This window comes from Pantherophis guttatus, chromosome 4 (genome assembly GCF_059756535.1).
Source record: "Pantherophis guttatus breed Tessera chromosome 4, ASM5975653v1, whole genome shotgun sequence".
Taxonomy (NCBI): Eukaryota; Metazoa; Chordata; class Lepidosauria; order Squamata; family Colubridae; genus Pantherophis; species Pantherophis guttatus.
In genome coordinates this window covers 74,847,358-74,860,617 of record NC_142066.1, presented here as the reverse complement: position 1 = coordinate 74,860,617, position 13,260 = coordinate 74,847,358, and the positions used below count along the sequence as shown (strand labels likewise).

Genomic DNA, 13,260 nt, shown 5'->3' with positions numbered 1-13,260 from the left:
TTTATTATATAATTTTACAGTTGAATGTTGCTTTGAAATGTATAGTATAAGGGGGATATAATAATATTGTTAGAAAGAAAGGGTCAGTATATGGGGGGTGGAGTAAAAGGATGGTAAAGTATTATATAATCTGTTATTAACTTGGGTTTTATTTTGGAGAAGCCACAGGGGGAGGGGAGGGGGAGGGGGAGTTAGGGAGGAGGGGGGGGAAAGGGGGAAAAAATTTGTATTTGAAAAACTTTTTCAATAAGAAAAAAAAAAAAGAATTCCAAAGTTGCAATTCATAATGTTCTGCCATTTTTGTTATATTATAGTTGGGAGTAGAGCCAATGTCCTTGTCGGCACACTTCCATCACTATAAAAAAATAACATGTCAAAGAATCCTCTTCAATTTTTGTGAAAGAAAAAGACATCACTTTTTAATACTTCCTATCATGTCCTGCTTTCTGCATGCTAGTAAATCTAAGAAAGTTAGAATATAAAAATTCTTTTTATTTCTTGTACAGTTTTTAGGATTAAACACGAGCAGCGTAAGGACACAATGTAGCAAAGAACGATTGAACTCAACTTATTCAGAAAACATTTTGGAATATGCATCTTTTATTAACTGTAAATTCTTTCTTCTTCTCTCCTTCTCTGACTACCACCTTCACTTTCTCAAAACCGAATTGTAATTGGTATATATAATCAACTTATATATATATGAACCTTTTTGCAGCAGGATTAAAATACTGCTGCTAGGGAAAATGCTAGGGAAAATAAGAGGTAGTAAAACTTTCTCATATGATTTTAACAAAAATGAATATGTTGTAATTTCTAAGCACTTACGATAAGGAGGATCCATATAGCCATTTCTGGGATCCATGGCAAAGACTGTCCCACGATAAGGTACTGAAGGCTCAGGAAAGTGTGATACAGATCCATGGATCTCCTTTTTGATTAAAGAAGCCCTTTCTTCACTAGATGTGGAAGGTTCTTCACTGATTTTACTGAGGCCTTGTCCACTTTGTGGCTGCATTGTAATTGTGTTTCTTCTCTCTCTGTGATAGGTTTGTCCAGGACTTTCATCCTCTAGGGAGGAAAAGACAAATTGGAGAAAGAAAGAAGTGAAACTTTTAACCCAGCTATGGCATTCAATCAAAGTTTTCTTTACAAGTTTTCCCAGCCCTTTAAAGAAGCAAGCACATGTGTAGTTATGAAAAAAGTTTCCTAAAAAAAAGCGAAGGAATCTAAATCATTAAATGCAAGTTGGATTTACACTGGATAGCATATTCAACCCATTCCTTAATGCATTTACCAGGGAGTCCACCCACACCACATTTCTGGGACAAGAAGGTTTAGAAGTTTTGGGGGGAAAAACAATTTGTCACAAATCACAGAAGACCCCTGCTAGCAGAAACTAAATCAAGCTTAGCTACCTACTGCGCTTTATACTTCCCAGCATGGTCCTTCATATCCAAAAAGGAGAGATTGTTGGAAACAGAAAGCTCCATGCCATTAAAGAAAAATATAGTTATTACATTTTTGAAAAAATGAAGGACTTCTAATAAACGCGCATTGAACATATGAAACTACATGATACAGAATTTGGGGGCAGAAAAGTCACACAGTCAGCATTTACTACCTGAAAAGTTATCTCAATATGTACCCCAACACATATTTATGAACACAGATTATAAAACATGGTTGGCAACTGTAGATCCAATTCAATTCAATCAATATTCTTTTTCTACAAGCATTGTAACTTTATATTCTCAAGTATCCCATCTGTCCATACAAAATAAGAGAAAGCAGCAGACTTGACAAAGTTTATGAATTTGCACTAGAATTCGTAGCAGAATGGTTCTGAAAGATCCCAAGTATAACTCAAATAGAAAGTGGAATATGTTTTCCCAAGCTAATATTGCCATATTCTATTTCTCTTTCAGTGGCAGCATATCTCATTGCAACACTTAAAAGAAACAAGATTAATACAGGTGGCTTGTTTTCATCCTGACATTTTAAAATGCTAGCAACCTTTCTAAAAATGCTTTTTAGATATCTGCAATGAAGATTTTATCTTTAACAAAAAGCAATTCCCATTTCTTATAGTTGAAAATACATTTAAGACATTTTAAATACTCATCTAAAATGTAAATCAGCAAAATTATTTATAAACATAATCTATCAAACCTGGGAATTATAGTTGCCTACAGTCCCTAAATCAGTGAATATCCATAACAGATGTTTACACAAGTTTCATATACTGTTACTACTATATAATGTGTGAAATTGCCTATATCCCATTTAGGTACTGTAAATAAGGAAGATAAACCTACTAAATTCCAAGAATATGGCTACTTATTGTTTAATAGTTATAAAATACATAAGAATTTTTTTTAAATTTTTTATTATATTTTTATTGTTAAAGAATAACAAAAAGGAAAAAAAATCAATACAAAAAATCAATAGTAAGGAAAGAAAAAAAAATTTCCCCCAACGTGCTATACAAACGGAAAGGAAGTTTTAGGAACTTGAAGTCTTCAATTCTTCCAGAAATCTCTTTGATAAGGTACTGGTGCCGATTCATCCAATCTCCCAAGTGCAAAGTCCACAAATGGTTGCCAAGTGTTCCAAAAAACATTTTCTATATATATACCACTTCTAATTTTAATATCACAAGTCAATTTATCATTTAATGCAAATTTCCATGTTTCATTGTACCATTCTTCTAATTTTAAGTCAACATTTAATTTCCAATATCTAGCAATTATAATTCTCCCCATTATAACTGAAGTCCTCACCAATTCTCTTTCTCCAGTTGTTAATGTTGTTTTATTCAATATTAATAATAATATGGTTTCCAATTTCAATTTGACCCTTTTCTTAATAATTTCAAATATTTCATTTTCTATCCTAAACCAAAAAAGTTCAACCCCATTACATTTACACCACATATGAGCATATGTCCCGAGTTCCACTTTACATCTCCAACACATTTTATCCACTTTATTATCCATTTGAAAAAGTCTTATTGGGGTCAAATACCACTTCCAAATGACTTTATAGTTATGTTCTTTAATCCTTATTGATAATGTCCTCATTATTCTACTAACCCAGTTCATATTCCAATTTTGATCAGAAATTTCAATACCCAGTTCTTTTACCCAATTCTCTTTCATTACCCTTTGTGAATTATTATCAAAGTTAATAATTTTATAAATTTTACTAACTAATCCCTTTGGCCCAATTTCATCTTTTATTATTCGAGTTGTCAAATTTTCAAATTCCGTTTCCTTTCTACTCTCATCATTCCTTTCTTTGCATTTCCTATTCCATTTCTTCATTTGAATTCTTTCAAACCAATTAATGTTTAATTTTCCATAAATTTCCTCTTTCCTCATTTCATTTTCTATAAATTTCAACCATTCACTAATTGTTTCCACTTTCTCTTCTATTATAATCCTCTCTCTGTTACTATTTAATTTCATTGGGCAATTCTCTTTCAGTTTACCTAAATACAATACGTCTGGTATTAATTTTTTTGCTACTCTGTCCCAATTTTTAGTCAGACTATTTAACCAATAATTACAAATTTTAACCTTACCTTTAAAATTTTCCAAAAACCATTTGTAACCAAACTTCTTTATTTCCTTCATTTCCAAATTACCCCAAAGTTTAACATCTCCTTTTAAAATTTTTACTACTGTTTTTATATTAAATGCTCTATAATAGTTTAATAATTTTGGAATTCCTAAACCACTTTGTTTTTGGTTCTGATACCACATTTTCTTAATCAATCTTGGTTTTTTATCCCCATTACAAAATTTATCTAATTTTTTTTTATATACTTCAATGTCCTTCTCGGTTAAAAAAATCGGAAGCATCTCGAATAAAAAGTTAAATTTAGGAAGTAACATCATTTTACATAAGGCTACTCTACCAAACCAAGATAACTTAAGTTTTTTATATTTCCCAATTTTCTCTTCAATTTCTTTTGTTACTATGTCATAATTTAGTTTCTTTAAATTTTTAATTTTAAGTGAAAGTATAATACCTAAATATCTTAAATTATCCTTTATCCTAATTCCAAATTGATTTTGTAATTTTTCTAATTTATTTTCCCTATCAATTTCCATTAATAATTCTGATTTTACCCAATTTACTTTCAAACCAGTCATATCTTCAAATTCTTCCAAATGTATTTGAACACTTTTTATATCATTTGTAATATTATTTAAAATGACAAGAGTGTCATCTGCATATAAATGAACTTTGACGCCTTTATAACCTATTAATTCTGAATCCTCTTCAATCAAAGTTGTTAAAATTTCCATTGCTAATAAAAATAGGATCGGAGACAGGGGACAACCCTGTCTTGTCCCTGCTTCCAAATTTATATCTTGTGTAAATATACCATTTACCTTCACTCTTGCCGTACCCCTCTGGTACAATTTGGAAATAATATGAATAAATTTATTACCAAATCCTAATGCAGAAATCATTTATTTTATAGTATCCCATTGTATAGAATCAAAGGCTTTAAAAATATCCAAGGCAAGAATACCTATCTCAGCGGTTCTCAATCTGGGGATCGCGACCCCTTTGGGGGTCGAACGGCCATTTCCCAGGGGTCGCCAAAGCCCTCTCTCCCCCCCCCCACTCCTTCACTCACCCTCACCCTTTGCTGGATCGCCGTTCGCTTACCCCGCCCACTCCCAATCTATTGCTGCCTCCGGAGTCCCAGCTGATGGCTAGAGGGGAAAAAAACTTTAAATTCTTGCCGCGGGGCTTCAAAGAGCCGCCCTACTCTCAGCTGTTTTGCGGAGGGCTCTGTTGCTAGCTAGCTGCAAAGAGGTCAATTCCTGGAGCAGATTTCCCCCCCCCCAGCTATGCTGAGAAAGGGAAATTGAAAGTAAGCAGGATCTTGGCTGCAACATGACAAAATGAGGCAGAGAGATTTCTTTTTCCTCACCAAAAAAGGTAGGTGCAAACTGCAAACAATGGGAAATTTAGGGCAAGAGGAGGTTCAAGATTTTAAAACACAGAAGAAAAAAAGCTCTATTTAACTAGGGAATTGTAATAATTGAGATACTATTAATTGTATATTGTGTTGAAAGCAGAAATGGTTAAGTTGTGGTTTGGAGGAATATATGGGGGAAATTATTTGGTTTATTATTATTGGTAAATATAATTAATTGATTTGTAAGAAATTGGATTGCATGGAAATAACTGGAATATTCATGTTCATATTGATTAATATACAAAAAAGGTAGCTATATAACTAATTGATTTATATTAAAATGTTGAATTTGTATTAAACAACTGTATTACATAATTAACCAATGTGAGGATGGATATAAAAATAGATGACAATGGGAAGGGGTATAATATAGAATAGAAGGGAAAAATTGAATTTGATTAAGATTAGAGATGAGGATGAAGGGTAATATTGGTTTTTTAAAAAATAGATGAGGAATAAATATGGTAAAAAGGAAATATAAAAATTGTAAATTTAATTGAAATGACTAAATACTGTGTTGGAAGAAATATCCTTCTGGGTTCTGCTCCAAGTGGGGAAAAAGACACTGGAAACATGGAGACTGCTTGGAAAGATGGTTTAATGGTGGACAGGATCACATGGCTTGATGGGGCCCATTGTGTTAGTTTCTGTTGCTATTGTGTTGCAAATGTCCTTTGACAAAGGATTGAGTTTCTGCCTCTGGCCCATTAACAAAGGGTGGGGGGCAGGAAGGTGGGAGTTGCTTTGTCTGTAAAATATGCTTCTCCATTTCTCATCCAGGTAGGGAAATACAATATTCTGCCTTTTTAATATTTCCCAAAATATTTCATTCTTCTAGGAAAGGGGTGGATGCTAACCTCCTACAACTGTTTAAATTTGTGAACCGGCCAAATACTCTGTTCAAAGAAAATACGTTGTATGTTTGTATGTGTGTTTCTAATTATTGCTATTTATTGCTATTTGTTCTCTTTTATTCTTTAAAGTTTAACAATTCATTCTTTATCTTAATATCTTAATATTTGTTTGGGGTTGGCTTTCTTCCCTTTCATCTTTTTTATTGTACAGCAATCTTTCTCCTCAACCTACCACCTCTCTCTTTTCTTTCCTTCTTACTTTCTCTTCCTCCCCCTCTTCTTCTCCTCCCTACTTCCTCTTCCTTTCTCCTTCTCCTCCTCTCTTCCTCCCTCTCTTACCCTCACTCCTACTCTAATTTCCCTTCCCTTCCTTCATCCCTCTCTATTGCTGTATCCATTTATGCATATGGACTACTCAAAGGGCTGAAAAAGTTATTTTTGACTGGTCCTCGCACTTTTGACCAGTCCTCGAATTTACGACTGTCCTCATATTTTACGTTTTTTGCCCTATCTTATACCATGTGGAAGAGAAGCAGTTGTGAAATGAGTGACATGGTTGTTAAGAATGCTGCACAGGCATAAATGTGAGGATGGTCATAAGTGTGAGGACCAGTCAAAAGTGCAAGGACCTGTCAGAAATGACTTTTTTCAGCCCTCTGAGTAGTCCCTATACATATAGCCATGGCCACCCGGTCACATGATCAGCTAGCCACGCCCACCCAGTCACATGACCTCCAAGCCACACCCACAAAATAAGCCACGCCCACAGAACCGGTAGTAAAAAAATTTAGAACCCACCCCTGGTTGGGGGTCACCACAACATGAGGAACTGTATTAAAGGGTCGCGGCATTAGGAAGGTTGAGAACCACTGACCTATCTTATCACCATTATTCTCAATAACATTTAATACTCTTCTAACTAAATCACACATATAACGCCCTTTAACAAAACCTACTTGATTATGGTTTATATATTTATCTATAAAATTATTCAATCTATTTGCTACAATTGCAGTAAATATCTTAGCATCTTGGTTAATCAAGGAAATGGGCCGATAGGATTCAATTTTTTCTAATCTTTACCTGGTTTCGGGATTAAGGATATAATTGTTCTATTTCAGGACGTGGGAATATCATCTCCATGTAATATCTTATTATACAATTTCTGTAATTTTGGGATCAAAGTTCCTTTAAACTCTTTATAAAATTCTGCTGGTAACGGACGTTGCTCACCTGAACGTCCATTTTCGGGGCGCTGCAACTCCAATCCATGGACGGGTAGTATCTTCTAGTTGCTGGGCAGAACTGAGTGCAGATCTCTTCCCAATTGGCTGGCCACGCCCACAGCGTCCAATCATCTCCAGTCTTTCCTCACGAAGGCATAGAACTAAGGAATCATAAGAGTCAACGAGAACACATGTAAAAGCAACAGAAACAGGCAGACCCAGGGTGGGTATGGATTGGAGTCGCAGCACCCCGAAAATGGACGTTCAGGTGAGCAACGTCCGTTTTCCATTGCGCTGCTCCTCCAATCCATGGACGGGATGTACCCGAGTTCAATTGCCCTGGGTGGGGGGCTGACTGTCGTTCTCTCCTCGGGTCGTAGCCACCTGTTGTAGGACCCTACGTCCAAAGGCAGCATCAGCTGAAGCATATTTGTCGATTTTATAGTGTCTGACAAACGAGGTAGTCGAAGCCCACGAGGCAGCCCGACAAACCTCTAATACTGAAGCATTTGTGGCCCAAGCTGCTGAAGCTGCCGCACTGTGTGTTGAATGAGCATAAATCCTAGCCGGGCGAGGACGGGCCTGGCTGTCATAGGTAATCGAAATGCACGCTTTGATCCATCTTGCAACCGTAGCCGATGAAACCTTACGTCCCATCGAAGAAGGGGTGAAGGAGACCAGTAAGGACTCTGTCTGACGAAAGGATTTGGTGCGTCTAATATAACGGCGAAGGGCCCTCCGAACGTCCAGGGTGTGCCAGAGAGACTCGGCCTGGTGGCGAAGATTCGGACAAAAGTTAGGAAGGACTAAATCTTGCGCCCTGTGGAAATGCGAGTTTACTTTAGTCAAGAAAGTCGGATCCAAGCGCATCACCACCCTGTAGTGTAAAAGATGCACAAGTCTTTTCTTACTGAAAGAGCAGTGAGTTCGGAAAACCGCCTCGCTGACGTAATGGCCAGTAGAAAAGCGACCTTCAGTGTCAAAAATTTTAGAGACACCAAAGCTAACGGTTCGAAGGGCGCGGTGGTAAGAGCCTGAAGTACAAGAGTGAGGTCCCACGACGGGTACCGATGTACAACCGGTGGAGAAATGTTGGTAGCCCCGTGTAAGAAGGATTTGATTCGTGGATTTTGTGATAGAGTACGGTGGCTTTCACATGCGAGGACTGTTGAAAGAGCGGCTACCTGGCGTCGAAGCATGGCGGGGGCCAGGCCCTTAGCCAAGCCTCCATGTAAGAAGTCCATGACGTCAGGGATATCCGCAGAAGTCGGATCAACGTGATGCCCAGAGCACCAGGTAGAGAAGGATCTCCAAGACGCTTCATAAATCCTAGTAGTCGACGGACGCCTGGCTGACTGAATCACACGGATGACATCCTCAGACAGTCTGTCCTTCCGGAGTTGCAACCGCTCAAGCGCCAGGCGGTTAATCGGAGCCACCCCGGATCTGGATGGTAGATGGTTCCCTGGCTGAGGAGGTTTGTCGCAGGAGGAATCATCCAAGATGGTAGAATGGACAGTTCCATGAGGTCGGCATACCAGGGTCTGCGAGGCCACTGGGGAGCAATCAGGATCAGTTCGGCCTTTTCGAGTAGAAGTTTCCGAATGAGACGTGGAATCAGGGGGAAGGGAGGGAACGCACATAGGAGGCCTGGGGGCCAGTGACAGTGTAGAGCGTCGAAGTCTTCTGCTCCAGCTGTTGGGTAGCGTGTGAAATATCTCGGAAGCTGTGCGTTCTCGGGAGTCGCAAACAGGTCCGCCTGTGAAGGCCGAAATGACGTACAATCTGCTTGAAAATGGCAGGATTCAGAGTCCACTCTGCAGGGTCGATGTGTTCCCTGCTGAGCCAATCCGCGGTGACATTGGCTTGTCCTGAGATGTGGTCCGCCACCAGAGATGCCGTGTGGCGTTCCGCCCAAGCTAACAGCTTTTCCAATTCCAGCATCAGGGGTCTGGATTGTGTGCCCCCCTCCCGATTTATGTGAGCCTTGGTCGCAACGTTGTCCGTTCGGACTAGCACATGGTGTCCCTCCAAGGTCCTGCTGAAATGGCGCAGAGCGAGACGAACAGCCCTCAACTCCAGCCAATTGATGCTGTTCGACCGCTCCGCTAGGGACCACCGTCCTTGAACCATATCGTTTTGGAGGTGGGCTCCGCAACCCAGAAGGCTCGCATCGGTGGTCAGTACCAGACGCTCTGTCTCGAGGAAGAAGCACCCTTTTTGAAGCGCGGGGGACTTCCACCACGTGAGGGATAGTCGTGTCTGCGGGGGTAGTCGAATCTGATAGGTGGACGTACTTCGATTCGCCTTTTGAAAGGGCAGTAACAGCCATTGGAGAGGCCGGGAGTGCCTGCGTGCCCAAGGCACTACGAATATGCACGAGATCAACTTCCCTAACAATTGGGTCAGTAAAAGGAGTGACACCTTCCTCTGGGCCTGTACCTGATCACCATTGTCCGTATATCTAGAATGCGATCTGGAGATAGGAACACCTGACCCAGTCTTGAGTCGATCACCGTTCCCAAATGTTGGAGGCGGGTCGTAGGGATCAAATGACTCTTCTGATGGTTGATGGAGAACCCGTGGGCCTGGAAGGTTTGTAGAACTACCTCCATGTCGATCCTCGCTTGTGAAGGGGATGGAGACAAGACCAGAATGTCGTCTAGATACCACAGTAGAAGTATTGAGCGGGCTCTGACGGTGGCCGCTATGACCGCTACTAGTTTCGTGAAGGTTCTCGGTGCAGAGGAAAGGCCGAAAGGCATCGCACAATATTGAAAATGCATGCCGTTGTACTCGAATCTGAGATAGCGACGATGCAGGGGGTGAATTGGGACATGGAGGTACGCTTCGCGTAGGTCCACAGATTGCAGATAATCCCCTTGTCTAATGGAATACAGAATCGACCTGAGCGACTGCATTTTGAACCTTCGATAAAGTACAAATTGATTGAGCCGTTTTAGTTTTAATATTCCTCTGTGGCCCCCGGATGACTTGGGCACCAGAAACAAGGTAGCGTAGAATCCGGTACGCTCCTGACCCCTGGGAACTGGTTCCACCGCATTGATCGAGAGTAGATGTGATATCTCTGCCTCCATGAGGCGTCTTTGAACCGGACAGCGAGGAATAGGGCAGCGCCTAAATCTGTTCGGTGGTGTGGTATGGAACTCGATGCAAAGACTGTGACGAATTAAGTTGCGGATCCAAGCGTCCGTCGTAGAGAGGTCCCACTGGAGATGGAAGAGCTGGAGACGACCTCCAATGGGACCTGGATGTAGCGAGCCACTTGCCTCTACGAGCCGGACGGTACCCGGCTCCTCTGAAGGGACGCTTCGATTGGGAGAGGGACCTTCCCCTGTCCCGAAAGGGCTGCCTGTCTTAGGTTCCGTCAGAGGTCTGGGTGTATGATCTCGGAAAGTATTGGCCGCCTCCAGCCGAGTAGGATCGAAAGGACTGGCGCGGAGCATAAGGCTGAAATCTTCGCTCAGGTTTGCGGTAGGAAGATGAAGAGGAAGGTAGGACTTTGCGTTTGTCCTTGTCCTCAATCAGGATCGGGGTCAAGCAATCGCCAAAAAGAGAGGGAGCTGAGAAAGGTGCCACCAACTTCCACTTTGCCTTGTTATCGGCCCTCGAATTGCGCAGCCAGAAGAGCCGTCGATTTGTCACCGTCGCTGCTATGGCCCGCGAGGCAAACTTGGCCACTGTGAGTGAGGCATCTGCCGAATACTCTGTGGCGGCCACCAATTTATTAATATCTTGGTGGAGTCTCGTATCAGTGGGAGGCAACCTTTCCTGAAGCTGGCGGAGCCAGATCAGGGAGGCCCTGTTAAAGAATGAAGTCGCTGTGGCTGCCTTGATGGCCCAAGCCACCGCTTGGTGTGCTTTTCGGAAACCCAATTCCATCTTACGGTCCTCTGCCTTGAGGCCATCAACCACATCTGAAGTCATCAGGGCAGGAGAGGACAAATTAGCGACTGGAGGGTCCACCGAAGGCATGGCCAGGATGTCATCCAACTCCTTGTCAGCCGCATACAGTCGCCTGTCTAAGCCGCTCGGAGAGGTCAGTGATCCTGGCTGACCAAATGCAGATTTTATAACGTTAGAAAGCAGTGGAGGGCAAGGAATCACGTCAGGATCCTGCTCAGACACCTGGAAAAGCGAGTCAATGGGAGTCGAGGACTGGTCCGCTTTGTCCGCCCCCACGTCAGAAATACCAAATTTGGTGGCCCTCTTGGCCTTGTGGAGCAAGGACTTGAAGAGAGAAGGCCAGAATAAGTTCTTAAATGCCGGTTTCTCAGGTGGAAGGTCGTCATCATCCGAGAATTGTATGTCCTCCGGACAAATTTCTCCCTCCTCAACTTCCTCAGAGGAGGAATCTTGTGTATGGTGTCTGATGGAATGAGGCACCTGAGCTGAGGCCTGAGCTTGTGAAGGAGCAACCTCGGAAACCACATCTGCCTTCTCCTGTTGGATGCCCGCCGCCAGGATCTTTGCCAACGCATCAGATAAAATGGAATGAAGGCTCGCAGGATCGGTGGGCACCTCCGGGCAGAGTCCCACTGCCGTAGGAGTAAAGGTAGCCTCCGGAATATTGCGGAGTATGGAGACGTCAGGCAGCGACGCAGAGACGCCCCTAGAACGATGCAAGGAAGAGGAGGGCCTGGGCTGAAGGTCCCTGGAAGTACTTGCCCGTTCTTCAGAACAGAAGGATTGTTCAGGCAATTCTGAGAGTTGTTGTTGTTGAGCCCGTTCAAATTGTCTCTCCAAGGCTTGATGTCTCCTTTGCTCCGCCTTGTTTGCTGCAGACACCTTAGATGAAGGTTGGGTGTTGCGTGACTTGGATTTAGCCTTTTTTGGCCTAGATCTACGTTCGGGAGGGGGGTAGTTGCTAGCACCTTCTGAGTCAGACGACAAGGCCAAATCCGCCATCCTCCCAACGTGATATCAGCCCTCGATAGAGGCGGGTAGCTTAATCAAATGTCACACCGAGGCTCACCAAACAGGATGTCGCCCACAGTAAAGACAAATATTTGGGGTACAAGTGGCTCAGAAGCTGCTGAGCTCTACCCCTGATAGTAAAGTTCAGGAAATATAAGTACAAAATGTCAATTGATTAATATGCAGCTATTAATGCAGACTTGACAGCAATCATACAAATCAAGCCCAAAGGCCAAAGTTCCAGGCTGATTGGGGCGGTAGGAAACCAACGCCGCTGCTCTGAAGGCCTCCTGTGGCTCAGCTGTCAATCACGCCCCCACAAAATGGCGGTTGCCACGCCGGCAAGAAGCAAGCCCAAAATGGCGGCTCTCGGCCCCGACACTACCTCTGAGGTGCTGCTTCACACTTTCGACGGTGTAGAGGCCTCACAAATGAAGCGGAGCCAGCGAGAGTGTCCAGCGGCTCGAAATCGCCCTCACCGTCGGCGCTCGGTTTGGAGGGCGCGGAAAGCACGCCACGCCTCACAGCTGATGAGCGCAAGTCTCGGAGGCTGCCTCCAGGCCAGGCAAGCACTCCGGAGCCACTAATTGACAAGCGGAGGGGCCGGTTGTTCAAGACTCCCCCCGGCAGCAACCACGCTGTCAGCGGCTATCTGCAACACGGATCCGCCCAGCCGGGTCGGAATCCGGTGCACTGCTGTCTCGCCGGGCGAGGAGACCAACAGAAAGGTTTGGAGCCCCAAACCTTTCCCTTCCAGCAGCAGGCAAAAATATTCAGAAGGAGACACAAAAATAATAAAATAAAATAATAAAAATAAGGGAAGGATCTATCTTTAAACAGAGCACTCAATTTCTCCAGTTCTCACAGCAACTAAGTGAGAAAGACTAGAGATGATTGGACGCTGTGGGCGTGGCCAGCCAATTGGGAAGAGATCTGCACTCAGTTCTGCCCAGCAACTAGAAGATACTACCCGTCCATGGATTGGAGGAGCAGCGCAATGGAAAATCCATCCTCACCTGGAGATTTTCCAAGTTTTAGCTTCTGAATCACATCTTTAATTTTCTCAGAGGTAATATCCTTTTCCATTTTTTCTTTATATTTATTATCAATTTTCTTCTGACCATATTTTTCTAAGAAATTTTTTAATTTACAATTATCAATTTCTTTTTTAAGATATAATTCTTGAAAAATCTTTTTAACAATTTCACATTTCTCTAATTTTTTATAACATCTCTTACCT

At 42.3% G+C, this 13,260-nt stretch overlaps 1 protein-coding gene and 1 long non-coding RNA gene across 5 annotated transcripts in view; one reads left to right on the top strand and one right to left on the bottom strand.

Moving 5' to 3' along the window:
- The window catches only part of GLI3 (GLI family zinc finger 3), a 577,601-nt gene that overhangs the window by 357,823 nt on the left and 206,518 nt on the right, over positions 1-13,260 (bottom strand). For all 4 annotated transcript variants that reach the window (XR_015733897.1, XM_034416535.3, XM_034416534.3 and 1 more), the window contains one exon: positions 829-1,071. Coding sequence is in view for 3 of the 4 variants with exons in the window: in XM_034416535.3 (XP_034272426.1) it covers positions 829-1,071 (243 nt within the window). In the remaining variant the exon portion in view is untranslated. The remainder of the gene's footprint in view (positions 1-828; positions 1,072-13,260) is intronic.
- On the top strand, positions 1,150-1,976 carry LOC148114171 (uncharacterized). The gene is made up of 2 exons (XR_015734340.1): positions 1,150-1,243; positions 1,929-1,976. It is a non-coding gene; the product is annotated as an uncharacterized LOC148114171 (long non-coding RNA).